At 41.6% G+C, this 26,939-nt stretch overlaps 1 protein-coding gene across 1 annotated transcript in view; it reads right to left on the reverse strand.

Moving 5' to 3' along the window:
* The window catches only part of LOC138291268 (serum albumin-like), a 62,525-nt gene extending 36,385 nt beyond the window's left edge, over positions 1–26,140 (reverse strand). Inside the window, exons 1-6 of the mRNA XM_069230306.1 lie at positions 25,993–26,140; positions 21,460–21,562; positions 18,067–18,199; positions 12,854–13,068; positions 8,264–8,399; positions 715–812 (exon numbers count right to left, since the gene is read on the reverse strand). Coding sequence (XP_069086407.1) covers positions 715–812; positions 8,264–8,399; positions 12,854–13,068; positions 18,067–18,199; positions 21,460–21,562; positions 25,993–26,125 — 818 coding nt within the window. The 5' untranslated portion in view covers positions 26,126–26,140. The remainder of the gene's footprint in view (positions 1–714; positions 813–8,263; positions 8,400–12,853; positions 13,069–18,066; positions 18,200–21,459; positions 21,563–25,992) is intronic.
* Positions 26,141–26,939: the final 799 nt, after the last annotated feature.

The raw sequence follows: 26,939 nt of genomic DNA on the forward strand, positions 1-26,939 counted from the left end.
CTGGATACCCATATCATACTTTCAGTGAAGCAGCCCAGGCCACCGGACTAGGCAACCCAGTGGTATCCCTGGATTAATTGATTTTGCCTTAAAAAAATTCAAACCATTTTCATCCATCCAAATATTACTTCTTCTAAATGTGATTGAGAATTCCTATGAGCTTCATGCCTTCTCAGGATGTTCTGAACCACTTGAAAGGTGAGTAGATGGCTTTTGGTGGGTGAGTTTTATGTTTTGATGAAGATCAGGCAGCTGTCTGAGCGTATGATGGCTGTGGATTGAGGAGAGCAAGACACAATGGTGAGGAAATTAAACTGACTCAATTTGTTTCCTTTTGGTGCCATAGTCATTTCTTTGAATGTCTAATGTGGTTTGATCTGTAGAGTGGTGGGAATGTTCTAGGATGTGTCATGTTATGACACTGCAAAGGTTCTTCTGAATTTACAGTGAATTCATCTCTGCATCTGACACAGTTTTTAAAAGATCCCCAAAGGTTTCAGGGGAGTTAGTGTTAGAAGAAGGAGAACTGCTAAGTGTAAGACAAGACAACCCTAATTTGGAGCTAAATGCATGCTCTAGGTTTAATTTGATTGATCTGTTTGATTTCCTTGCACAGTTTGGCCATTGATGTGCATTGAGTGCTTTCATGCAACATTCACATTTAGATTTAGAGTAAAAAAATCCGTAATTGAAAAGCGAGCATGCAAGTCTTACATGGCACTCAGAACCCTCTCGCCAAATGCCTTGAGAACGTAGCAGTTGTGTTTCTGAATAGCGCTCACGATTTTCAGTTCTTTGACATGGGCAGGCATCTACAGTAAAGGAAAGAGAGACAAGTTATGCAATATCCTAACTTCCTCTCAACAGAGAGTACCCATACCAATACACAAACATGTCCAGACTGCACCATCATAGGGGGCATATATTGTAAGGCACACAACTGCACTAAGGAGAGGGCTGCATGTGGGGGGTACTGCTGCAGTACTCTCTTACGCTTCCTCCCCTTGCTCCTCTGTCCCGCCTTTCTTCCCGCAAGTCAGTCCTGCTCATTTTGATTGTGTTCTGCAGAAGTAATTTAAATCTATTAACCAGACATACAAAAAGGACACTAGTCACTGGGCAATTCTCCCTGTGGCCGGCGTGGTTTAAGTAAAATCTAAATACCAAAGTAACTTTCATTCCATCATTCAAATTCTAATTGTTTTTTGTGCATAGAGCTGGCAGTGTAGGGCACAAAAGGAGTCATTAGGCATACTGTGTTCCTACTTCCCCATCAAGGGGACATGATTTGTGATGCTGCATTAATGCACAACTGAAGAATTGTTCCCAAGAATTCTCAGCACAATTCGAAGTAAGGAGTTTTCATTATTTCTATTAAAAAGATGTGTCTAGTGATTCTGACGTCAGAAGGGTGAGGGGGTTGGGAGTGCTACATCTGTTCTGTGAATCTGCTACTCTACCTTCGTCTGATATGTTACACTTGCCATTCAGAGCAACATAGATGTGTGTGGAGGTTTATGCCACTAATGTTTTTGCCGTAATGTTTCACATTACATATCCTTCGCATTGAAGCAACTTTGCTAAATTGATTCAAACTTTTAGGCAGACTAATTCCAGGTTTATGGTCCTACATAAAGGATGTGTGTTTCTACTTAATTATTCCCATGCTGCTTGATTTCTGGAGACAGCTGGGCGGGTACAGGTTGTAAGAAGGAGGGAGCACGTACATGTTGCAACTTATGTAAACCATAACCACGTAGATACAGTTTCCTCAATCTACTGATAACAGATGACAGAATATAGATCATAGAGCAGATACCACAGATGAAGTAGGAAAAATAGACCAAACTCAGATTGAGATTCAGAAGATGGAAGGTTATGGTCAACGAAGCCCACGGCAATATTATGCACTGAAGACGTGGAAACCTGAGAACCAAAATTGAATGGCAGACATGATGTCAACAATCGGTTACTGGGACTGCTATATGGCATGATCTCAATATGGCAAAATAATGCGGTAATGTCAGGTGAAGGGTGAAAAGAATGTGGGGTGCATTGGAAAAAAATAAAAACAAAAGAGCCAAAAATAGGATTTTAACAAAGCATAAATAAGGGAACTGTGGAAACCATGGATGCAGTGCTGAATTTGAGCCGGCGATAGCTGGTAGGAATCACCAACACTCGTTTTTTGAGACCGGCACTTAATTTTCCTAATAAGGGGTCTGACCACTACTGCCATTCGGGACCCAATTATGGAGGCAAGCAGACCGGAGGTATCTCAGGTATAGCCTGACGAACAATGAATGTTTCAAACTACCCTGCCCTTCGAATTTCAAGACTCTGATTCTGGACATGTTTCATGGCTTTTGTCTGAGAAAAGGCACAGGAAGGAGCCCAGTGCCAATTTCTAAAGAAATATCTCTGTCTTCAGTTTTTGTGCTAATGCACTAACAGGGCATCACTGCTCAGTGTGTTAGCGAGCAATGCTGACGAGTTAGTGCACTGTCATCACCCTGAGTGATTTCTATAGAAATGTACAGTCGCCAAACGGAGCACTGATTTGGTCCAAGGATACTAATTTAATTTGGCATCTGTCCAAATATACTGTATAATAATGAGGAAAACAGTACCTCCCTAACCCTCAAATTGCACGAGTGTGTCAGGTAAATATAAAGAAGGCAAATGGTCCATGTACTCTTCCTTTTTATATTCCATTTATCTTTAAATCCTCTTTCCTATAATACGGTTTCGGCAGGAGTGGGCTTGACCAGTGTAATTCTGTGAAGCATGATCACTCACAATTACCTCAGAAGTCAACAGTACTAGGCTTGCATTTCGTGAGAAGAGAAATTCTGTGTTTAGTGTTATTTGTTAGCATAAAAATGCCATCTCACATCCAAAAGGCTTGCAAGAAAGCATTTTGCACTAAGAAATAGTGCTACATGTAGCAGAACATGAATACCTAGCAGCTCTCATGCTTGCTAAATGTGCTCTTGGGGTAGGATTTCCCCCTAGCTTACTACTGGCATTTGACGCTATTTTCTTAGCATAAAATGCACCCCTGTGTACAAAATAGACTCAAGGCTGCATTTTGCACTAAGAAACAGTGCTAAATGCAGCAGAACTCAAAGAGTGAGTGCGAGTAGATCCTCACACTCACTATTTGTGCTCTTGCAGTAGGATTTTCCCACGTATTATTCTTAATTACGCAAGCAGGAGTAATCACGTAGTTATCTGTAATTCTGCATTTAAAAAGTAACACGGAATTTCCAAACGTACTCCAATGATCCCAGCGTAATCAAAATTCTGCCCAGGCCTAGTTTCAGCTGCATACAACATACAGTTCTATATGAATTCCCCTAGAGCCGAACTTAAAACCAAAATCAGCCTTGACAGAAATATTCAGCCTGGCTCAACTCTGCTAGAATGGGGCCATGAGGAGCTTGGTTGGGTGATGTCAGACCATCCTGCTCTAGAAGCAGCCCCTGAACCTGGAAATGACCAGTCAAATGCCCTGGTGGCAGAACAGAAATTCCGGCCACGGCAACACCTCGTTTGGGATGCCCAAACGGCTACAATACAAAAAATACTCTTGGCATCACTTTTGTCTATTACTATAGAATATCAAGTGTCTATTATACTGCACAACAGTGTGTGAATTAATCAAAGGAAGAGTAGGAGAAAGATATTTATATTTCAGAATTGTAGAAGCCAGTGCTTAATATGATCCGGCGGTTGGTTGCCGGTGGGGACCACATCGCTCAATTGTGGAGACCGACACTAATTTTTCCTAATCAGACATTGACCAGGAGCAAGAGAGGGACAAACACACAAAGGGGATAGTAGTAGGAAGAGAAAGTTGTAAAAACTGTCTCAAAGGAAGAAAGCAGGAATCTGCATGAGTGAGATAAAGGGGCGTGTCTGATAGTGGATCGAAGAGGCCTGAGGTGGATTCAAGGCTACGCTGCCATGGTACTCGACATTCAAAAGCACCGCCCATGGGTTTCTGAGCAGTGCTTTGGGCACTGGCGCGCATTCTATTACAGTTTTGGTACTGCACAGATGTCAATCAAGCACAACACGGAATAGCAGCGTCTACAAAATCTTGCCCTTTGCCCCCGCTGGCACGTTCTTGCTACTCTTATACCTAGGGTATGGAAATTATCAACAGAAACAAAAAGTATGCGAATCTTGTTTACTTTCTATATTTTATGTAGTTTCACCTTTCCATAAATCTTCACCAGCAAAAAGAAAGCTATTGACTAAGAGTGGGATTAGGGATCCAATTGTAAGGTCCTTAGGAGTCAAATGGATTTGGGCCCTGCTGCATGAACAGGATTTTGACTGAAATGTTCAGACAGACAAGTTTTTGTGAAACGTTTGTTACTACCCCTAATTAGTTACATACTGCTAGACAAGATAGGAGCTGTTCTATGGTCATTCTTACTAGCCCCACAGTGCCTGTGCATGTGCCACCCACTTCCTGCAAATCTAATGTGACAGGAAGTGGTGTCCTCGGTCTGTATATTTTTTGGACCTGGGTCCTAGTGCCCTTCTTATGACATCACCTCTCCCGTAGTTAGAAAGGAAACATGAGGGACATGATATCACCTTTGCGACCCTTGACATTTTTGTAATCAATGTTCCTGGCTAGTCTCAGTTCAAATAGCAAACATTTTCTGCTGGAATATACTTTGAAGAATAACGGTTCATAATATGAGACTTAAGGGAAACGAGGTCTGGCTATAACACCAAATAAAATATGCTCATGGGGAGGGCAGCAGCTGTATGAAATTCATCACAGTGGGCGTGGCAGAAGAAGACGCAGAAATAAGGCAGAATGGGTGGTTCTGATGTCATAACCTTCAGAGGTATACTGGGAGCCAACATCAACCCTGGTAAATATGTGTAAACCAGCCCTGCTCCCCTCTTGCCCACTGTTTGTTTCCATCCATCCACTTTCTGTCTCTCACCGTCCCTTCCGCTCCTTCTCTCTCTGACCTTTCTCTCTATCCCCCCTCCTTCCTTCCGCTCTCTTTCATTCACATATGTCTCTTTTTTCCTTCCCCTCTCTCTTTCTGTCTATTTGCTTATAACCTCGAATGTGCTAGCTGCAATAAAGTGACAGAGGCACCAGCACCAGCATCGGCACCAGAACCTCAACAACAGCACCCCCTCAAAAGGCCTCCGCCCACTGGGAAAATGACAGATCAGAAACTAGTCAGTGGAGACTTAAAATTCATCCTGGATCGATTTCTTTATGAAAACACTATTGTCAAATGCATTTACCTAAATAGAAAACCTTGTGGTTCAAAAGGCCTTTAGAAGCATATGCGCAGAATGTCGACCAGTGGCAACCCAGTCAATGTGTTTCACTTGTACATGCTGGCACACCTCATTGCACTTGGGGATCTCCATGAACAAAACTATTTCAAAAGCATCTGAGTCAAGCATGAGAGGTGTTGCTGAACGTTCAGCCAATGTCCTGTGTATATTTCACCCTATGTCAGGATTTCTCTTACGCACGTCACATCTGAATGACCGGTGCATTTTATAGAGTCAGGAGCTGTCTTCATTGACGAAGTCACAGCTACAATTAAACTGTGCCTGCAACAGCAGCGTATTCCAAATGTTAGAGTTGGTATAAAAGTTCTTGATATTTTAACATCTGTAAAAGGAGTGTGATTAAATAAGAGCAACTTGGAACCCTCTATAAGTGGGTTATGTAACTAAGAATGTAATAATACATATCGTGAACCAGAATCCTGTGCATGAAGCAGCAAGCAACCTACTAGTTCACGCATCCCTTTAGGTGTGTTTCCTGTTGGTGCAGCTAGACATATCACATGAGCATATACACCCAAAACAAACCAGGCAAATTGGCCTTGATAATTTAGGGCTACATGTACGAAAACAGGTAATAGCGATTTTCTGTGAATCTCTATTTGGTAATCGCTATTACCAATGTACAAAAGTGACATCTGGCCCATTTGCAATTCATATTGGTTCGCAAGTATACCTGTCTCAGGAATAATAATAAGGTAGGTTGCTATTTGTGACCCGCTAGGATTCGCTGCCATCACAGGGATGGTGGCATTCAGGGATCAGCAGACTACCATGTCTGCCATTCCTTTTAAATAAAGCAATTATTTTTTTAAACACAGCCCGTTTTCCTTAAATAAAAACAGGATGTGTTTACAAATGAAAACATTTTTTTTAAACATTCTCAAAGGGGAAAGCATCTCAAGGGGACCCTTTTTTATTTGCGAATGGGTTACCACCAACTTTGAGTTGGTAGTAAAGTGCAAATGTTTTGCAACTGCATTTCGGTCACAAACCATTCATACATTCCATTCTGGTCTGGTATTTGGAATGCATCCCCTAAACATGCCCATTCCAAATATCGAATCGATATGTATTCGCAATTGGAAATTGTAATTCGGTAACATCACACTGAATTGCAAACTGAACTTCATACATACCAAAATACATTTTAACGGTCATATACGGGGCAATTCTACAAATTGGGACATTTGCGACTGTAAAAATGCTTTGTATGTCTGGCCCCAAGTGAATTATTAGAACTGAAAATTTGAGGTCCTGAAAAATTCTAAAAATATGACTTTGTGAATTACACATTATAAAGGTCTGTCGATGGACGAGTATTATTCTAAAATTCTCAGTCACCTACTTCCTCCACTTCACATCACTTTTTTGCAAGTTCTTCCTTAGTATTAGTTACTTATGAACTTTTCTCCCCACATCTTTCTTTCTGAAGTCCCTACACCTGCTTACCTCACACATCATCTCATAATCTTTCTTGGCTGCCTTTTCACTGCCTCCTTCTACATGCACGTCTTTTTAACCTTCATTTCACCACCACTCCCCCTCTCTCTCTCACACATGCACACACGGTACTCCTACTGATAAGTAGTGCACTTTCGTTTACCTCGACTCTGTCAATAATTCAACATTAGTGTAGCTCCACCACACAATGTCAATTGAGTGATAATTCTCAGTATGCATTACTAAAGAATGATTTGTTCTGTATAAAAGCTTCAGAAACACAACTGCTGTGAAATGAAACTCCACTCAGGGAATGGGGACTCATTTACTAGGCAACATAAAGTAAATTGTGTGAACTATTTACAGGGAGTACTTCGTAGATTTGAGTTCCCTTAAGGGTTGTTACCTAAGGGGGAGGTAAAATTGCTGTGAGGAACTGATTTTTCCAGTTGCAAAACCGAATTGAGGTTTAATGCCTGCATTTACTGCCTGCCTAGAGGTTGAGGTAAATGTATGCGAGAACCCCTGTGTGCTGACGGGTGAGGGAGGAGGTGGGTATGCTATTGGAGGGAAGGGGAAGGTGTGTTCTGATAGGGGGAGCTCCAAATTACCGGCTGGAAAAATCAAATGTAGTTATCGACCACCTGGGAAAACACACCCCACTAGGAATCAGTAGAGCGAACACTGCATGAGGTAATTCCACAGTGCTTTTACTTGTGACACTAAGGAAATTAATTTGGGGACAGGTAGGGCCCTTTTAACTACACTTATTTAATATTGCCGGTGCTGTCACTGGCAGGTCTTGCCCTCATGAAAGCTCTCACCACTGGGCCTTTCAGTTTAAACTGCTCTGTTTTATTTAAATCATTTAAGCAATGGCCTGGAGTTTGTTGTTGCACAGGTAATTTTGTTTCATTGCAGGTGACTCGTTGGTTAGTCCTTCCCACCAACTTCACCTTGACCTTCTCCTTGCCGAGATTAGTTTGTGTTAGGCAGTTTTGTGTGTAGTAAGGCACTGGTAATTTGCATGGCACCTTTAGTCCACTATGCTGAGTAAGGTTGATTGGTTTTAGTTTATCCAAGTGTAGGTATGGGCTATACCTATGGGGTCTAACCAGTGTGTCTTGCATTTTGGTCATAGTCTGCCCGTCTCAGTGGGTGAAACACTTTCTGTCTGTCATTGTCAGTGTATTCCCTGTGCCAGTATTATTCTGTTTCCAGCAAGTAAAACATATCTTCTCTGCCTCATTGTAAAAATACTGTGTGGGACATGTCCTCTCTGTCTTTGAGTTAATGTAGCCTCTGTGTCTTTGTTAGTGCATGAGTGGTTTTCTCTGTGCAACTGTGTATATCATGACACACATTTAAAGTAGTCCCAGCACCGGGGAAGAATAGACATTCTAGCGTAAAACATAACAAACACATGTAAATGATGCCTGCAGATGCCCAGGCGATCCGTGCAAAATAAACCAAATACCTTCTCAGTGAAGCACTGTCCAGCAGTCGCTGTGTCTTTGCAGCACTCATGGGTAATGGCATCAAAGTTGCGAGCTATGGTTATGATGGCAGGGGCATAAACCTGAGGGTGTCGGCGAGCCACTTCATAAATATAGCTGATAGAAAGAAAAATTCACATTTACTGATATTGCAACATTCACAACATAGAAATGAGCCAGGCATGCTGATAACAGGGATCACATTACACTAACTGCCCTAGCGGCGTTGGTGACCAGTTTCGGTGCATATTGGGGCACTTTGATATTACAGAAAGGGCTGTATGTGGATCTGTGGAAGGATTGCACCAGCGCTATGTGTGCAACAGTTCCACCACTAGGGGGCATTCCATGAATTGCACAGGGGTATGACACCAAGCAAACGAGGGAATGCCTCAATGCAGACAGGTGCAGTTACACACTGTGCCCACCTGCAGGGCCTTTGCCACACCCCAGATAATTACTTCAGCCACTGGACTGACAAAGACTTCACAGATGAGCGACCATCCTCAATTAAAGTAACTCACAGAAAACTTTTTAGTATTCCTGAATCATATGACATGATCTTGGAATTTAGAAATATGAAACCTTAAGCTACCTGTCAAGAAATCAATGCACTATCAAGGAGAAGATATCTCAGAGTCATTCTTCCTAGCGGAAGACTACCACCAGAAAATAATCAACATCACCGAAGACTGCAAACCTTGGAACGGTAATGCTGAAATTGGTGTCAAGGATTTAAGGAACTGGACAGATAATTGAAGGAGGTGGCCTCAGTTGTCATGATATGAGCTGTGGCAGTATTCACAGGACGTTAAACAATCTAGTGCCAAAAACCAGAAGTAGGTTTCTCTGAGGAATTCTATACTTACTTTTGGAATCCATGACTCATATAACAGGCTTCTATCATAGAAAGTGGGTGCAAAGTAATTTAGCTGCATCAATGTAACAATAACACAGAGAGTTACGCACGTAAAGCTCCCACATCAATGTAATAACGAGAAGAAAATCTCTGAACAAAATAACATCAAAATGACATCGATGGGTGAAGAGAATCAGGAGTAATGAGTTTTTAAAGAAATAGAACAAATAGCAAAAATTTCAATAGAATGCAATGGTGTTCTTAACATTTAATGTTAGTCTATTTGGTGAGGATGACTGGGTCTTAGGGGTCTTTTTAGACAAACCACAATAGTGTAGGGGATGGGCAAAGTCTAGCAAGTTGGCTGGGTCAAAAGTTTATTTAAAATTCAGGGAATATTTAGCGTTTGGTGGCTACTGGAAATCTGCCGAAAAGTGGCGGAAGTCCTGTTCACACTATTTAAAGTATACAGGACCTATTTGTGCCACATCTGCCAAACTTGTTAGATCCTTAGTCTGCATCACAGAAGTCAAAATCCTTCAGCAGGGGATGGCATAGACAAGATGGATTCCGCCAGGTCTGGTTCATTGATTTTGACATTTTGCTGAGTCCCAAACATTGGCCACCAAAACTCACTGAGACCCCAAGTGTGAACATTATTTCCTATGAGCTCACTTTGCCAATAGGTTAATGTTGCTGCCTTTGCCTCCTCTGAGCTCACTTCACTAATAGGTTAATGTTGCTTCATTTACCTCCCTCTTGTACTTTACCTTGGAAATCAGTCACTTTTTCAGAACTCAACAATTTTCATTGGGTAAAGATGGGTGCTAGGACTGGGCTGGGCCCCATGCGCTTAGGTACTTTTTCTTATGATTACACTGATTTCACTGGAGACATGTCCTGCAATAAGCTCTGAGTGGGACAAACCAGGATATATTGTCCCAACTGTCCAGTAATCACATTTTTCAACATCCCAACTTCACTAAAAGCTCAATATCTCCTTCCTATATTTCCAGTTTCCCAAACTTTCAAACCCAAAGTAAGCAATATTCCAAATGGCTAGAACTAATTCTTGACAAATGGGAAAGCCAAAAAAAGCATAAATTTATTTATATAAATATTTAAATAAATCTATATATCTATAGGCCCTGCAGCCAACCCCCTATAACCACCCAACCTTCCTCCGCGCACGGCTTTCGGCTGTGTGCAGTGGGGTTGGCCACAGGGAATGGCCGCTAATCACCCAACCCTGATAGAGAGAGAGAGAGAAAGTGAGAGACTGAGAGAGAAAGAGCGATTTTGTCTTTGAATAATGATATACATAGAATGAGATATTTCCAGACAAATTTAAAAGAAGACTGTTTTTGTCAATTAAAAAGTGTGATCTCACCTTTCAGTATGTAGCTTAAATATCTTTAGTTGAAAAGAAACTAAAGCAAGAAATGACCATAGACTCACCTTGACTAGAACCCTTAAACTCTAATGTGTATGTTTGAGACCTTGACCACTAGGCCAGAGGTGACTCGTTACTGTGTAGTGTCCAGGCTTAGCTATGACATTCAACCTACAGATTGTGAGGGGTAAAAATACTTCAATGTTACATCACTAGGAATGTTTACCAGTTAAATCACTGGAAAATAAGCGGACACACTGCTATGAGATACAATGATTTGAACAGTCAGCCTACTGAGTGACAGCACAGGACCTTGACCATTAGGCCAGAAGTGACTCTGTTCTGCTCTGCATCCAGACATAACTATAACATTCTTACCAAACACCTTGCTAGTCTGATGCTTTGAAGACATTGCATGGAGTGACCATTGGAATAATAATCTCTCCCTCTCTCTCTTCCATCTCACTCTGGGATGGAAGAGAGAGAGAGTGACAGGACTGTGGGGGGAACCTTAAGGCCCCACGGTCCTAGCTGGCTCCTTGCAACCTGTGGTAGTTGGCATTTCTCCCACAAGCAGGGAGCTGCTTTAATTTAAATAGCAGCTCCCTGCTTGCGGAAGCAATGTTTTCATCTAATTCCCTGCAAGCGTACAGATGAAAACTTCACTTTCTGCAAGTGAGAGCTTTTTGACAGTTCTCACTTGCAGAAGGTGAAGTGTTTGTTCTGACTTGGCAGGAGCTGTCAAATCTCCCACCAAGTCAGAGCAAACAGTGGTGTCCTGGGGGTGGGCACCCTAAGACATAGAAGGAGCAGGCCATGGGGGGTGGAGGTCACCAGGGCCATCATTGGCTCCTCGAAGGGGGTTCCACGGCCCTCCCTTCAATATGTATTTCCTCTGGAGGTGGTGGTCTCTGGGGCCAGGGGTGGCAATGGAAGCCCTTTCATTGTTTTATTTAGCCCTGGGGAGGTGGTGGTCCCAGGGCTGCGGGGAGGTTGCACGGCCCACCTGCATACATAAATAGTTCAGCCCCGGGGGAGGTGGTGGTCCCTGGGGCTGTGGGGGGCCATGCGGCCCCCTGCTGCAGGGGGGGGGCGCATGGCTCCCCTCACACAAGTAATTGCTTGTCCCAGGGAGATGGCAGTCCCCAGGGCTGTGGGGGGGCAGCACAGCCTCCCTTGCATATAGTTTCACATTGGACCTGGGAAGGTGGCGGTCCTATTTTTTTACTTTTTTGTGGGACTTGGCTGAAACTGAGTTCCAAGATGGCTGCCAACACTTCCTGGTTGTAGTGCTGGCAGCCAATCACGAAGTCATCATGACCTCAGCTATACAAATTTGATTTTCTTTTACTTTCTCATCAACTACTGAAAGGATTTACACCAAATAATAAAAAGCACAATCTGTATACCAAAGGCTACCTTGCTGCCAAATTTGCTATAATTCCGACCAGTGGCATGGGCTGTAGTCATGTTCAAACTCCTATGGGAATCAACATCGGAAACACACGATTTATGACTCCCCTTATTCTCAGCCCCCGCTTAACGGATCACCTCAAAACTTTCCGTGCACAACAAGAATCACCAGAACACTTTTTTTTGGAACATTTTGTGAAGATTTGTCAAATGGTGCCAAAGAGATAGGAAAGTCAAAAAAAAAAATCTATGGAAACATGGTCCTAACTATAACTACCTACTGGTGACCGGCAGCAGGTTATGTATATATATATATATATATATATATATATATATATATATATATATATATATATATATTTATACATATACTCTACTTTAAGAAACCAAGAGGTGGATTGCAATCCTGCAATGCACATGTTGGAGTTTATAACTGGTGTTGGAAACTACACAATTTGCACTCAAAAATAGGAGTGACAGGACAAAGAGAATTATTGTGCCCAAAGATTTGCTCAGACGTGTATTGCCATTCCAGTTAGCTCTATACATTATTGATGTTTCTGAATCGGGGCTCCTTGCAAAAGTAAAGTATCACAACTAATTAATAGGGAACTAGCAAAAACATATGTATTTGAGAGTAGTGATGAGTACTTCATATAATGGATGGTGTGTTTGGGCAATCTCCACAGGGACATAGTTTGATATCATGTGTTTTTTACGGGAATAAGTTATGTGTTGAAGTAGTTTTGTACATTAAGACATTATTCAGTATTTCAAACCCCATTTACACATATATCCAAATGCACAAACACCATCTTTTAATGTAGAAGTAGTCGTAGCCTTCTCACCGTGTACTGTAAACACAGCACAGGTAGAAAACATCGAAAGGCAAATATCTCTGCTTACTTTAACATGAATGTGTCCTTATGCTCGTCGTGGTGCTTGCAGAGTTGCTCAGGCTCTGGCCTGGTGTAGGCGGGCACCGCGCCGGGTTCCGTCAGTTGGTGTGACACGAAGCAAGGATATCTCTCGGCTTCCGGTTTAGCACAGCACTCTGCATGAAACGGGTATTTCTCTGCATTTTCCGGAGCTTTGCATACTTCATCAAGGGCAACTCTAAGCTGTAAGAAAGAAAGAACAATCGAGTATGTGCCTCTCTCTCTTCAAAGTCCTTAAATAACGAGACTAGTGACCTCCTGACGGAACCTATACCCTTGACGTCTTTCCTAAAGTGGAAACCCCTACAGAAAGTAAAGATAAGTCATCCTGCCAGAAATCTTGTAAAGTGCCAAGCAGTACCCCTGGAAGTCTGCCGAGGGAGCGAGAGGGGAACTATAGAGCCCTAGCAAGGAAGAAGTGCGTCAGAAGATTACCACAAAGTAAACTGAGCATTATTACCTCCTCACACTTCTTAAGCAATGAGGATGTGACAAGATGCACCAGAACGATTTACCTGATACTGGGTTATATCCACCAGCTTAACTAGGAAAATCAATGTAATACAAAATGACGAGTAAACAGCTCCAAGATCTGTTTTGCCAATCCACGAATCTTCTGTTCTTCCAAAACAATAGTGGAAAGTGAACCCATGTGGGCAACCTATGTCACCGCTTTGCACATGACAATGATGAGCAACCCTCGTCATCTGCCCATGTGACCACGGCACCTCTCACATAAAGAGCTTGAATGATCTGAGGTAAAATGGTTTACTCCTGCCCACATACCCAAATAACTGCTAGAGCCATCATCTAAGTTTAGGTGCCTAAGGGTTGGATCCATGTGACGAATACCACGGGTAAAAACGGTTATGGAGACCTAACAAAGGCTGTCCAATCCAAGCAGTCTAACAGGATTCCCTGTATCAGAAAAGAAAAGAGGATCCGCATCACTATAGGATTGTGTTGAACAAGGAAAGCAAGCACCTCATCCTGAAAGCAATTGAATCAAGACCATACCCTGGTCCTAATGCCTTACACATCTCTCAGTATACAGTGCCTTGAAAGATAGGAACTCCAGGAAAAATTATAATATGATTTAATCAGGTGACTATGGTGTGTTCTCAAAAAGCAGAAAAGATAGCACATGTAGACCAGAAGGATCATAGAGGCATGCACATTGCAGATATACCCCTTCCAAATGTTCTTAGGAACTGGGGATGCTGCTAGTTGACGACAGTGGAAATAAAAAAATGCAGCACCTGGAAAGGAAAGTCATGCCACTGTAAGGTGATGCATTTACAGACAGAATACATTCCCTCAAATCAATTTTCGATGATTAGGAAGGAAGTCACACCTCCTCTACCAACATGAACAGACAGAGATTACCCAGGCACGCTCTCACATGGTGATTGCAAACACCATGGTCACTAACTGAAAAAGCCTACTGCCCATCTTTGCCCCAGGGACAGTAAACTGTAAGAAGACCATCAAGATAAACTCCAAATAGTTGAGGAAATGCCTGCCAAATTGTCAGTAAATCAGGGGAAAGAACTCAACTAAGTATGCTGAATAGTTGTGATGTCAGGACTCCTATCTCCTGGTGGTGCAATGACATGTACAACTCCTTCCCTACTGCAGTAGTCTACTGATTTGGCTTAAGGCAGTGGAGAATATGACATGATGGCCAGGCAGCACTAGTGTTTTCCACTGCAGTTTAATCCATTTTTGGCAGGATATCCAGCTTCATACCCAGTGGCATCCCTAACACCTCCTTCTTGTGGCGGTGGTTATGACGAGGCAATAGGGGAACCAAAGGAAGGTCAAAGGAGAACTATTCCTGCTGTGAAACCACTGCAGTTTTTGTGAGAGGGGAAAAAAATCTCAGGATTAGAGCATACTAGTCCAAAAACTGTGAAGACCCGTGAATCTACACAAAATCCATGGGAGCCTCATGAGGAACGTGCCAACTGCAAGATAAAAACTGATGTTTCCATCTCTTTCCCTATATTTGGAGACAAAAACTCCAGAAATGACAGAAGAATCTATAAGTGGGATTTCAAATTTACTGCCCCTGGTCAGGCACTATGACTTGTATTGCTTGACTTTAAAGATTGTAGAAAGGAAATGAAGAATCAGGATCACTTGGAGGTGGGAACTGTGCAAGATAAACCACAAAAAGTGCTGAGGAGACTGCATACCATGTTTATGTGGTCCAACACCTGCTGATGACTAGGTATGAATTATACGGGCTTCAAAGTTCTGGCATATCTGTATGAAGACATCCCACTAGAGAAGCCAGGCACTATGTAAACTATGAAGGATGGACTGTGGGATTTTAAACTAGTATGCAGCCCCAGCGCTGAAACACGATGCAGCTTCTTGGAAAATGGTGGGCATAAATGTAAACATGTGCATCTGGCTGGTCTGCTGAGTAAAGGACTACCCTGAGGCAACAAAGGAACAATCATTGCAATGCATTCCACCCTGAAGACACTGAGAAGAAAACCTTGTTGAGGATCTTCACGTCGATCACCTGATGGAAATTCATTGAGGTGTCAGCACCAGAAGGTAATCTAGAAAATCCTGCTCATACTTCACAGTTCAGGGTTAAAATGATTTCCCTTTTTGGCATGAGCTAAAGGTATTGAGAAGACCTTGAGCATTAGTCAGGTTCTTTGGGAGAGGGAGTTCACCACTATTAAGAGAAGAGGCATCACCTTGATTCCAGTCATTACCCAGGCATCACAATCTTTCTGACCCATTGGTCTGAAAGGAAGGTGTTTCATGTGCAATGGAATCCAAACTGGTGCCTGGCTCCAACAGTAGAATCAGTAGCTACAGCGATAAGTTGCAAGCCAACAAACGGCCTTCACCGAATGATGTCTACCTCTCCCTCTTTGAGAAAGTGTAGTGTGGCATGTTCTTCAACATTCTAGGAAATAGGCTAAATAATAATCGGAATATACTACAGCTTGTACAGAACAATTCTGAAAACAAGTGAGTGTCTTCACTATCTTATTAGTAGAAACTTGATTGAAGCAACTGGCCATTTCCCAGAGTAGGAGTGTTTATCTTCACCCTTAAAGGGAAATCCTTATTTCTATCCTGGACAAGTGATGTCCAAACTAGGACCACCTGGAATGATGGCCTTCTCAGGTTAGTTTCATCCCTGTGAAATTAAACTACAGACTGAGTCAGGCAGAGGGAGACTAGAAGTGGAAAGAAGTGGGAGATGATTAAACTAGAACTCTCTGAGAAGTTGAATGCTAGGTGAGACAAGTTCCCATAGTTGCCCTGGTAAGGGGAAAGGCCTCTGAAGCAATAATAGCTTTTAGTTTTTTATATCCATACTGCTATGGTTATGTCTCTCAGTGCTAAGCGAATCAAATGGCAGTTAATTTACAATGTCCATTAAAAGAGAGCGATGCCATGCCCAGCTCTGATTTCATGGCCTGCAGGAAACCCACAAATTTCAGCAATTAGGATCAACGCTCCAATTCGTCCTGCTGCTTCCCTTATTTATCTACCCGAGAAGGTTGGGAATTCTTTGTTTCCCTTTGTCTTGTGTCTTGTGAAGACTGTATGAGTTCTTGGGAGGCTGTGGTTCCATACACTTTACTAGTGTAACAGTCACCAACTCAACCTTCTCCCCCAAGTGTTTTCAGTAGATAACAACAATGTTTCACTGATGCCGGATGCCCACCTATCAGAGAACTAAAGGAAGAGAACAACGGTGAGTAGAAAGACACATTCACTCATATCAGAGCTCCTTCTGTGCTTAGGCTTGCCACAAACACATCCAATCTATGCTGAGTCCGCATGTCTGATTTCTTGCCTCCAATTAACATGCGCTTCTCATGTCTATGACAAATAAACATATATTAGCCAAAACTCTTCGTCTCTGGGCTGGGCAATGACACTGAGTCTGGGCAATGACAGTTGCTTCTTAACTTCAAAAGCTAAACAAAGCAATGTTCAAGAAGGGCATAGTGATCAATACAAAATATGAAAATAAATCTAACTTTCTGTGATGTGTCCCTGCCGTGGGACACATCGTTCAGTGCATCAACTGGGTCTATGAAGTCCACTGATGTCTATTTTGTGCACCCACATTGGCAGGGTGTCTAGGCCCCAGACCACCAGATAGCTTTGGTCTTCTAGTGCAGCTCATAGAAGTCAGAATTTGGAGTCACAAACCAGTTTTCTGCACACTTTAGCAAGTCCGGCATGCATCAGATATATAATGGAAAAAGACTGAACCATATCTTGGGAAAATAAACATATTGCAAACTCATAAACAGAGAACAAAACAAAGCTGCTCTGAGGTACCTTTTATCCCCTTAGTGTAGTTGCTTTAAATTTGGGAAATAAGTAAAGATTAAACTGTCTTACACCTTATTCTTACCAGTCAACCACAAAGTAGATAAATATGGTAATGTTTTCACATACTTCCAAAGCATCTGTGTGTAAAACGCCGCCAGTTACACACACGTCTGAGAAAGTTGTTCCAAAATCCTGCTCCCTACTAAGAATCTATATGATTACAACCCCCCACCCCATGCGCACACCGACTTGTCACTTAATCACCTTTTATTTACTAGAACTTACTCAAAAAAAGCTTAGGGAAAACAAAAATATGAGTAAATCTTACTTAAGTCTGGAGAAAGACACAACTACTCATAGAAATCCACATGGTGTAAATGTAAGCAATGGTGGAATGAAGCCCCTGGTTTATTTCCTTTGTTTTTCCAGAAGCAGAACATTTTTCTCCTTGGAGTCAGACCTTCCCTTATGGCCCCAGAAAATCTGGAGTGATCTTTTTGCCTTCCCACCTCAGAAAAGGAGTTACTCCAGCCCTTAGCCGGAGTAACTTTACAGCCATTCCCAAGGTAGAGAAGAGCTACATTTGAGTTTGAGAATGGCAACAAATGTTTGCGGTCGTTCAGAAACTTACAAGGCCTAACCATGACTGGTGACTCCCCTTTCCCACCCTTTGGTGAGATTTACAACTGCACATTTCCCCGTTTTCATTGCAGAGAAACCTGCGTAGGTAAATCCACTTATGCCTACCAGGAATCCTTTAGTGGCGTCCTACACGAATAAATGGAAGCACTATGGTAGAAAATAACGTTGCAAATAGAGACCCTTGTTTATAAGCAAACAATATAAATATTTTCATACCACTGTATGTCCGCAATCTGCTCTTTTGGCGCCTTTGGAGCATAAGTCTGCCAGTTCTGTGACATGTTTGACCCTTTCGACATGCTCTTCATAGGGGCACAGCTGGAGAAGCTGGGAAAAAATGACCATCCCACTAAAATAGGAAAAAAGTAATTAAAATCAAAGCCAGGTCCATTGGTAAAATAGGCCGAGAGGCCACATATATTTGCAAAGTGCCATCATTTTAGGGTTCCAGAATATGAAACGTGGACAATTGTATCACTCCTGTAGCTGATGACCTGTGTGTGCCTTTTGCAGTTTTTTCAAAAAGGCGACCTGGCCTACGGGCATCAGTGCGCTTTATAACATACACAGACTGCATTTCATATTTCCTTTGTTTTTCTGAGGGACATGTTTTACAGAAATCTAATGTTTTCTGACCACGTTTGCCACATGCCTTCAAACTGCATTCCCAGTGGGGCGCAAATGCATCTGCAAGGACTTATAAATGAAGATAAACTGGAAGCGGCTATGCTATTTCTGTGAAGCATTTCCAGGCTCCTTGACTTATATACAGAAGGTTAAGTGCATAAAACGTGTGTAATTGTAATCCTGAGCGCCCTGGGGCACAGTCAGTGAGTAGAGTAATGACGTCAAAGATGTGGCTAAAAAGAACAAAGTATCCAGTAACAATTTTATTTTTTCACCTTCAGGCAATTGGATATAAAAAAAACACACACACATTAAACGAAAAAATCAATGCAAGTTTAACTAATATGTGAAAAATGTACTCGTTTGCATCATAAGCCTCAGTTAGCTAATGCAGTCACTGCAGATGTCTGCATGCCAAAAGAGTTACCGAATTGAATCTCGTTTTTGGCAGTGGGGGATAGTAATTATGCAGGCAAGAAAAGGCAAATTATGTGTCATATTGCAGCACATTTTATGGTAGTATTACTTCGTTATTTTCTCATTTTTACATTTGGTAGCAATGACTAGGCGTAAATTTCACCTCATTGATACCTGTTTTGTATGCAAGTATAGCAATATGCATCAAAAAGGTGACCAGTTAACGTTTGCAAAGGGTCTTTGAGTGTACAGCAACAAGAAGTAATTTTTGATCCATTTGAGCTAGAAACAGTTTTTTTGATACAGTCTACAGATTATGCAACAAATGATGGATTACGTGGCAAATATGGAAAATCTTTAACTACGCAGAAAACACCATGGTTGCCAAATCGTATAATACCAGTGGCCCTTACTAGATCCCAATTATGGCTGTTTTACTATCCTTACTTGTTTGCATGAGGGGCCAGTGCACACTTGCTGTGCCAGTGTTGCACTGGGACTCAGAGAAAGGGCCCACAGGAGAGGAGAATTTAAGAAGAGGAGACAGCTTTGTTTAAACATCAGAGATGGCAGCGAGGGAGATGGGAAAATATGGGAGCCCATGTATTTTTTTTACAAAGGGCAGAGGAAACAGCCCACTTCACAAGGCAGTAGCTAACATTAGTGCAGCAGGTTTGAGGGATCCACTGGATCACAATTATGACTGTTTTCTCTAAAAAAAGAGAATATGGAGGTTGATTGTCCTTGGTAGCATAGAGCTGCAAAAAGGTGGGGACAACATGCTGGAGCTCAATGTTTTCTGAAAGAGAGGAGATGTGGCCTAACGGCGAGAGCTGCCTACTTTGGAACCTGGTTCAAGTCTTCGCTTCAGCTCAAGTTTCTGTGACTTTGGGCAAATCACTTAATTGTCTGGTGCCTAAAAAAGATCTGACCTTATGTAATGTAACTGGTGCTCATGGAAAGTGTTCCGGTGCCCTTGGGCTGAATCTGTGCTACATTAACAAAAAAAAGTACATAGGGCCTGCTTGGTGGAGAAGAGGTGAAAGAGGTTGAGGAGATAGACTGATAGACTGCTGCTTAAGGCAGCAGCTATCATTAGTGCAGATACATTGAAGTCCATGAGTGTGAGGGGGTCATACAAATTAAGGAGGGCGCAGTTTTTTACTCAATTCCTGTTTCTGTTTGATGCTCTTGCCCTATATACATCTCATATTTATTAAGGACATTAACTGTCTTATGAGTTATAGAAACAGTATCCATGAAATGATCTCAAAGGCAGTGCCCCTGTGCTCAGCCTGCCTCTCTTAGTCTTCAAACCCTTGCCTTAAAGTTTTCCAGGGGGCTCAGAGCAAAAATGTTTCAAGCCCTATGACCTAGGGGTATTGGTATGATGTCAGAAGTGTCAGAAATGTGCTCAGGCAGAATATTTTGAGTATTTGCATTTTTTCTGGCATGGGTGGGTTGATGGGCCAAATAAAGAAACTCTGTTTGTGCCAAATGCTGAACAATAGTGAAAGGGTTCTGACTTTTTCTCAAAAGAAAGTGTGTGGATGCTGTACTTATTGAACTTTCAGCCCTTTATTTTCTCGAATAAATTTAAATCAAAAGTAAATAAAAAAATCTAGACTGATGCCAATGGCAATTTTAAAACAGAATCATACCATGAAGTAAAGACCCTCGTTTTGACAATGACTGACCATTAGGCCTTACCGTATCTGATTAAGCATCAGCATGGAACTGGTCAATATTTGAAGGGTGGAGTATGCGTAATATATCTTGTGGTTGATATCTGGCAGTTGGTGGAAATGCACCAGCAAAATACAGCCTACGTAAATACATGTGGCACTCAGCAGTCTTGAAGGTGTGTAAAACCGCTGCCCATACTACCCAGTCTATAACCCTGCTGGAGTTTAATGTAAATATCAAGCTTATACACATCAACAAAGGGCAGAAATGTCTGATATGGTAAAAGTCTGGTATTGACTGCTTGCTTACCTGTATGGACAGTAATCAGAGTTAATACCAAGAGGTGGGCAATTCCAAAACAAAGCTGCTCAAACACAGTAAGGCGAAGATGAGCAGAGATTCACAAATTTAAAACCACACCTCTACTCCTGATGCACTTATACATGGTGCAGCCAGCAGCCAGTACCTATCGGTTTCCACCTACAATCTGTGTAGGGGGTTGCTTTTTTAGGAATCAAAAAAGGTTTCCAAGGTGACTCCTGGTACCTGATTCCTAGGAGTACTCGTATAAAACCTTTATGAATATGTGAATTGTAAGACAATGTAAAAAGGTATTTCCAGATCCAGATGTGTAATGTACACTTTGTACATTAACAGATGGGAAATGTCTAGCATGAGACAATTGCACTTTGAAATGTAAAAAAATCTTCACTTGGGTGGTATTAGCTGGTGAAGTGATTTGGTGTCTTTGTCGCCCTTCACATTAATTGCAGAGAAAGGGAATCAGCTACAGAAACATACTGCAGTAAATCAGTTAAGTACAAGCGATTTAAAAACATATTACTCAATTGGTGGCAATTCCACATGGCTGACACTTACAGATATTGGAAATTAGTATTTCCCAGTAACGTGAAGATGTTGCCAACTAAAAGTTTTGTTTCTGGGCCGTGGTCGTGGTCGTCATGATGTCCTTCATGGTGATCTGTAAAATAAGAAGCGTTTGCTGGTGATTTTTTTAATGTATTTATTGTTTTTTTTAAATGTAACAATGCATTGTGAATGTGTCAATATTTCAGTGCGGTCTTTACTTCCTTGTAGGGAAGGTTGCACAAGCACACTGCTCTTTTCTATGAAGTGACATTTGCCTATCATGGGGACTTAGCTAGAAGAAGTCAACAGGAGTCTGTTCAGCTCCACTTTGCCCCAATCGTCGCCCCTTTTCCATATCCGCAGCAATGACAAACGCACACTTGCCACCCGGCGGCAGCTGTGCAACGCACCAATGACGCTGCCTTTTAAATGTTTCTGATTGGTTCCAGCTCCATTAATGGACTCACCGCACTGTGGGAGTGGCTTACTGCAGTTGTTCTCTCCATTGAAAATTTGACCCGCTACTCCAAATATCCCAGTCTTAATTTTGCATAGAAAGCTAAGTAGACAGGCCCAGTGCTGCGAGCTCACCATCCTCTGAAGGAAGTGTTAATCTCCTAAAGTGCATTTAATTTAAAGAGCGATCTTGAAGAAGCCCTTCCTCGTCTATGAAATGTTCCTTCTTTAAGGAATGGATTTGTACCACGGGGCTGAAAGGATGTGATTGAAGGAGACTAAGTTAAAAAGATATTGGCCTTGTGGCCTCAGCTCATTATCATTTTAAATATATTCAGAGCCACTAGAATCATGTGGCAGAGGACAACTAAATGATGCAGAAGGGTTGACTAAATAATGCAGCATTACTTAATTTTTTGTCACTTTCAAACATAGTAACACTATCTGTGCAAAGGTTTTACTTCACCTCTGTCAATTTAACACCTAAATTCACCAATCAGTAAATGAAGGGCAACCAGTTACTCTTTTCAAAGGGTCTTTCTCAGGTAGGGGACAAGTTGAACAAGTTTAGCAGCATTTACAGTAACGTTGAGCCATTTAAGTTAGAAACAAGGATATGCAGAGAAAGATGGTTTATGTGCTAATGTGATATATCCATAATTTTACGTGAAACACTGCAGCTGCAGAAACATATAAATCCATTGGCTCTGAATATACTAGTGTGTCTCTGCTATGTTGTGTTTGCATTCCCCGGAGCTGCAGGTGCTTGTTTATTTGCAGTAGTAAGCAGAAGGTATCTCAAATTTGTGACATTATTAGGTGCCATATATGGAAGATGCCTTAAGAGAAGATACATAAACCATAAAGTATTGATTTATTTGTTTTCCAGTGCACTATAGCACTTTGCGCTAATTTGTGTTAATTTCATTTAAGAGGGCATCCCATAGGATGCACATGGATGTTACTATGCTACCATCCATCACCAAGGGCTATCTCTCAACATTTGTAGACAGGGTTTTGTGCCAAATAATAACACCACCCTTTTTTACCCAAACTTTGCCTATGAACTGCACTATATAGAAATGATTCAATATTTGAAAAGTTTTAAAGTATGTCCAAGAGTAATTTTATGTACTGGAAGGGTACCTTTCCATTAGAACATCAATCCAAGACAGCCTAAAGCTCCACTGCTCAGGAAGAAAGTATCAGTGCTGCATCTAAGTTAGTATGGCACTGTCCTTCTTTCTCCTCATACCACAACAGAGCTAGTAAATCTCCCCCCAAGACACCTGTTAGCCAGGATGGTAGCAAGGTCTTCTTGGTGCCTCCTATTCATAATTTTGCAGTGGGTTGACTCTCCCATTTCAGCAGGCATCCTGCAATGAGTACTAGGCACTTTCAAATTTTCAAGCCGATCAGTAGCACTTATGGTCTTTCCATTGGATTGGGTATAAATAAAGCAAAGGAACATGTGATTGCTGTTGGTTGACCAATCAGCAATTAGGAAGAGGAAGCAGAAGAGATCTCAGAAGCCTGATGATGCAAATATTGTGCAAAGTGTTCTGAACTGTTTGCACACTTATTGGTGCTATTTAGGTGAGATACCAGTGTGTTCTTCACTACGACCTCAGCTACACCAGTGCTTAAAAGGTTATAGTAATAGTCTGTCTGGAGGAGATACAAAGTATGCAACGTTTTACTGGCAACTTGGCATGCAGCAAAAATATTTGGATCCATTAAGACTTTTGTCTTAGTTATACAAAGTTTTAAAACAGTGCATGAATGCAATTTGTACCATTTATCATGCTAGTGTTATACGAGTTGAAAGAAAGTAAATTTGTCACACGATGTCAAAAAGTGAAGAAAAATGATTTCGTAATATGAATCATTTTTTTCCACTTTTCAAATTATTTTTCAAGGATATGTATAACAGGAAATCAGTTATTCAAGAATCAGTTTCTTTCTGTCACACAGAGAACAGAAAACTGTTTATAAGCAACAGGTGTCAATACTTTTTTGCAGCATTTTAAAGCTTGTTTAACTTGATTTTTGCCTTGGTAGAAAATATCTATGTCATTATACTGAGGCAAACTCCTTGTTGCAAAATACAGGCAGAAACAGTGGATTTTCTTTTCCTACGGGGTAGATTTTACGCAGTACGTGAGTCGTTGTGCTGAGTTGCAGTTATTTGTTCTATGCCCAAGTGGCTGCAATGTTGGCAGTTTGTCATGCTTTTAATGTTGAACGGGGTGAACATTGTAACTACTTCATTTAATTGTTTAATAGATTTGTAAGCAATGTACAAACACTAATCTTTGCACAGAGCCTAGTTTGATATACACACAGTAATGATTATCGTTTCTGGCGAGTTAGAATAGAGAGAACAGTGCCTGGAAGAATACAATAATGAAAATATTTAGTTTCAATATAGAATTAATACCGCACTTTTGCTGTTACATAGTAAAGTGAATGTAACTATTATACATTTTAATGGTGATCATTTTATTGACCTTGAAAAAAATAGGACGGATTTGCCCTGCAGGGATTCGAAATTGTGAACTGCAAATCATATATATATATATATATATATATATATATATATAGAGAGAGAGAGAGAGAGAGAGTGAAAAATCAGCCAACATCTACCTGGCTGGGTTTAAGTAGCGGGACCTCTAAACACATAAGAGCTACCAGATGCCATTTTAACTATTTCAATAGCGAGATCAGCCTTATGCCCCAGGTGATGGATTATGTGACAAATGCTTCACAAAATCTCCGGCTGCATAATCGCAGTGGCCTCATTATATAAGAAGCAGTAGGAAGGGAGAGGAGTATAGATTGTGAAAGGTTCTCAAACTCAATATTTTGAGAAATACTCATTTTTTAAGACATTTAAAATAGAGACGAGAGTGTGCGCCTTGTGTGTTTTTGTCCGCACGGGCATTTAAAAATCCCAAGTGAAATCCGAAAACTCCTCACCATACCCGACCTACAGCACGTTTTTTCTACAGATTGCAATTATTAGGGGGTTGTAACACCGCAAACACCCCATCTGAAGATACCCCTCTGTTTTAATGATGCCCCTGCAAAGCCCAAGGAGACATGATAGCACTGGGAACCTGCGTGTTTATACATTTGTACTGTGCACTGTGCAGTGTGGACTTACAGCCCCGAATCGACTTCTTATCTCACAGAAGAGCGTCACTAGTGACAGATGCTAGACTAAAAAACAAAACCTCCCCTGCTCCACCACCACCTCTTCCTTGAAAAGGCCATTTGCACCTTTCATTTTAGAAAGAAGAGGCGTAGGGAATGTTGTCATGCCATGAGATCACATTCTCTTGACTTAGTGAAAACAGTTTCTATCTCAGTACCGCAGAGTAGTGCCCTCTGCTAGGCCACAGGTCTAGCTGTTCCTTTAGTCTTAGATAGTTTGAAGTGTCTTTAGTTAGGCCCACACATTCTAGCACTCAGGAAGTCAGCTCCAGCCGCTTGCACCGTATAGCATCATTCCAAACATTCTCTTAACTTAGTGAAAACAGTTTCTATCTCAGTACCGCAGAGGAGTGCCCTCTGCTGGGCCACATGTCTAGCCCGTTTGCTGTTCCTTTAGTCTTAGATAGTTTGAAGTGTCGGCCTGCGGCCTATTTAGTTAGGCCCACACATTCTAGCACTCAGGAAGTCAGCTCCAGCCGCTTGCACCGTATAGCATTATTCCAAACATGCTATCTAATCCCCAAAAAACAGCATTTGTGGATGTGACGCAGCTGAACCTTGACTATATGCCTCTCTCCCGTTTTCATCGTGGATACATTAAATCATACATGGAACTTCATAAAAAGAAAATAAACTCAAATTTACTAAAAATGATAATGATAATATTATTATTACTTAAACTTTGCAACACTTTGAAAAATATGTACTCTCCACCCCACCACCAAAGCCACATACACCCCAGAGCACTGCTCATGATGTACTTATGAACAGAAAAATCACTAAAGTGCAGCTGATGAATTCCTTACTACATACTCAACATTTCCCTGCCCATCCAACCTGAAACAAAGGGTTTACGTTTTGTCATCTTACCTCGTTTGTGCAGGATTCTGGATTCGGCGAAGCTTAGTAAAATTACAAATGAAATTATAGTTACCCACTTCATGGCTGTGGATTTTTTGGGGCCTGGACTAAACAGAAGCCTGACAAACCGACTGGACGGCATTTCTTATATACGATTTCAAGACTGTAGCTGTCAATAATTGGCTGACAGAAGGCCACGATTAAGTAATCATTGCCCCGCTGACTGTTGGCACATCTTCCTGAATCGTGTCAATAAATGCATCTGATAAAAAAGGGGCAGGGGTCCTGTTTGTGGGCTGCATAGGGCAACAGGCTCACGAACTCAACCTTCAGCCCAGACTTTATGTAAATCCGTTTATCACTTTACAAACAAAAGGGCTCAGCGAATGATTCCACCTGGCATTGCTATGCTCTTTGCCCCGTGGTACATTTACAAAAAAAAAAAACATTTATTTAACTTACTAAAGGTGAACTGGTGTGATGCTGAAACGGTCTGCTACCTTTGTAATGTGCTTGGCACCATTTTCCATTTTTTAACTTTAATTGCAGGGATAATTAAAATCTCTCAGTATGGGCCAACATCAGAAAGCCTCTTATAAATCTTGCAGGGTCTGACCCCAAAGCAGTCTGCGTCCATCCAGCAAAATCAGCATAAAACACATATTCTGTCTGGTATACTAGTGAGGGGACCGTACCCACCTTCACGCCCTAAAACAAGTCTACTACTAGGGAATTACGTCAAGAGGATGTCAGTGAAGTTGAGTCTGGCAGGGTGCAATGCATCCACTAGCTACTTGTAAGGAAGACACTTTGTTTTGCCATATGAAAAGCTGTCTATCACACATGCATATAAAAGGCACAGTGCGTCTGCAGTGTTATTTTAGATCCAAATGTCCAGAGCTAGGAATTCCTCAAATATTTCACCATTAATAACTCTGTGCCCATTTGACGAATCT

This window comes from Pleurodeles waltl, chromosome 1_1 (assembly GCF_031143425.1).
Source record: "Pleurodeles waltl isolate 20211129_DDA chromosome 1_1, aPleWal1.hap1.20221129, whole genome shotgun sequence".
Lineage (NCBI taxonomy): Eukaryota > Metazoa > Chordata > Amphibia > Caudata > Salamandridae > Pleurodeles > Pleurodeles waltl.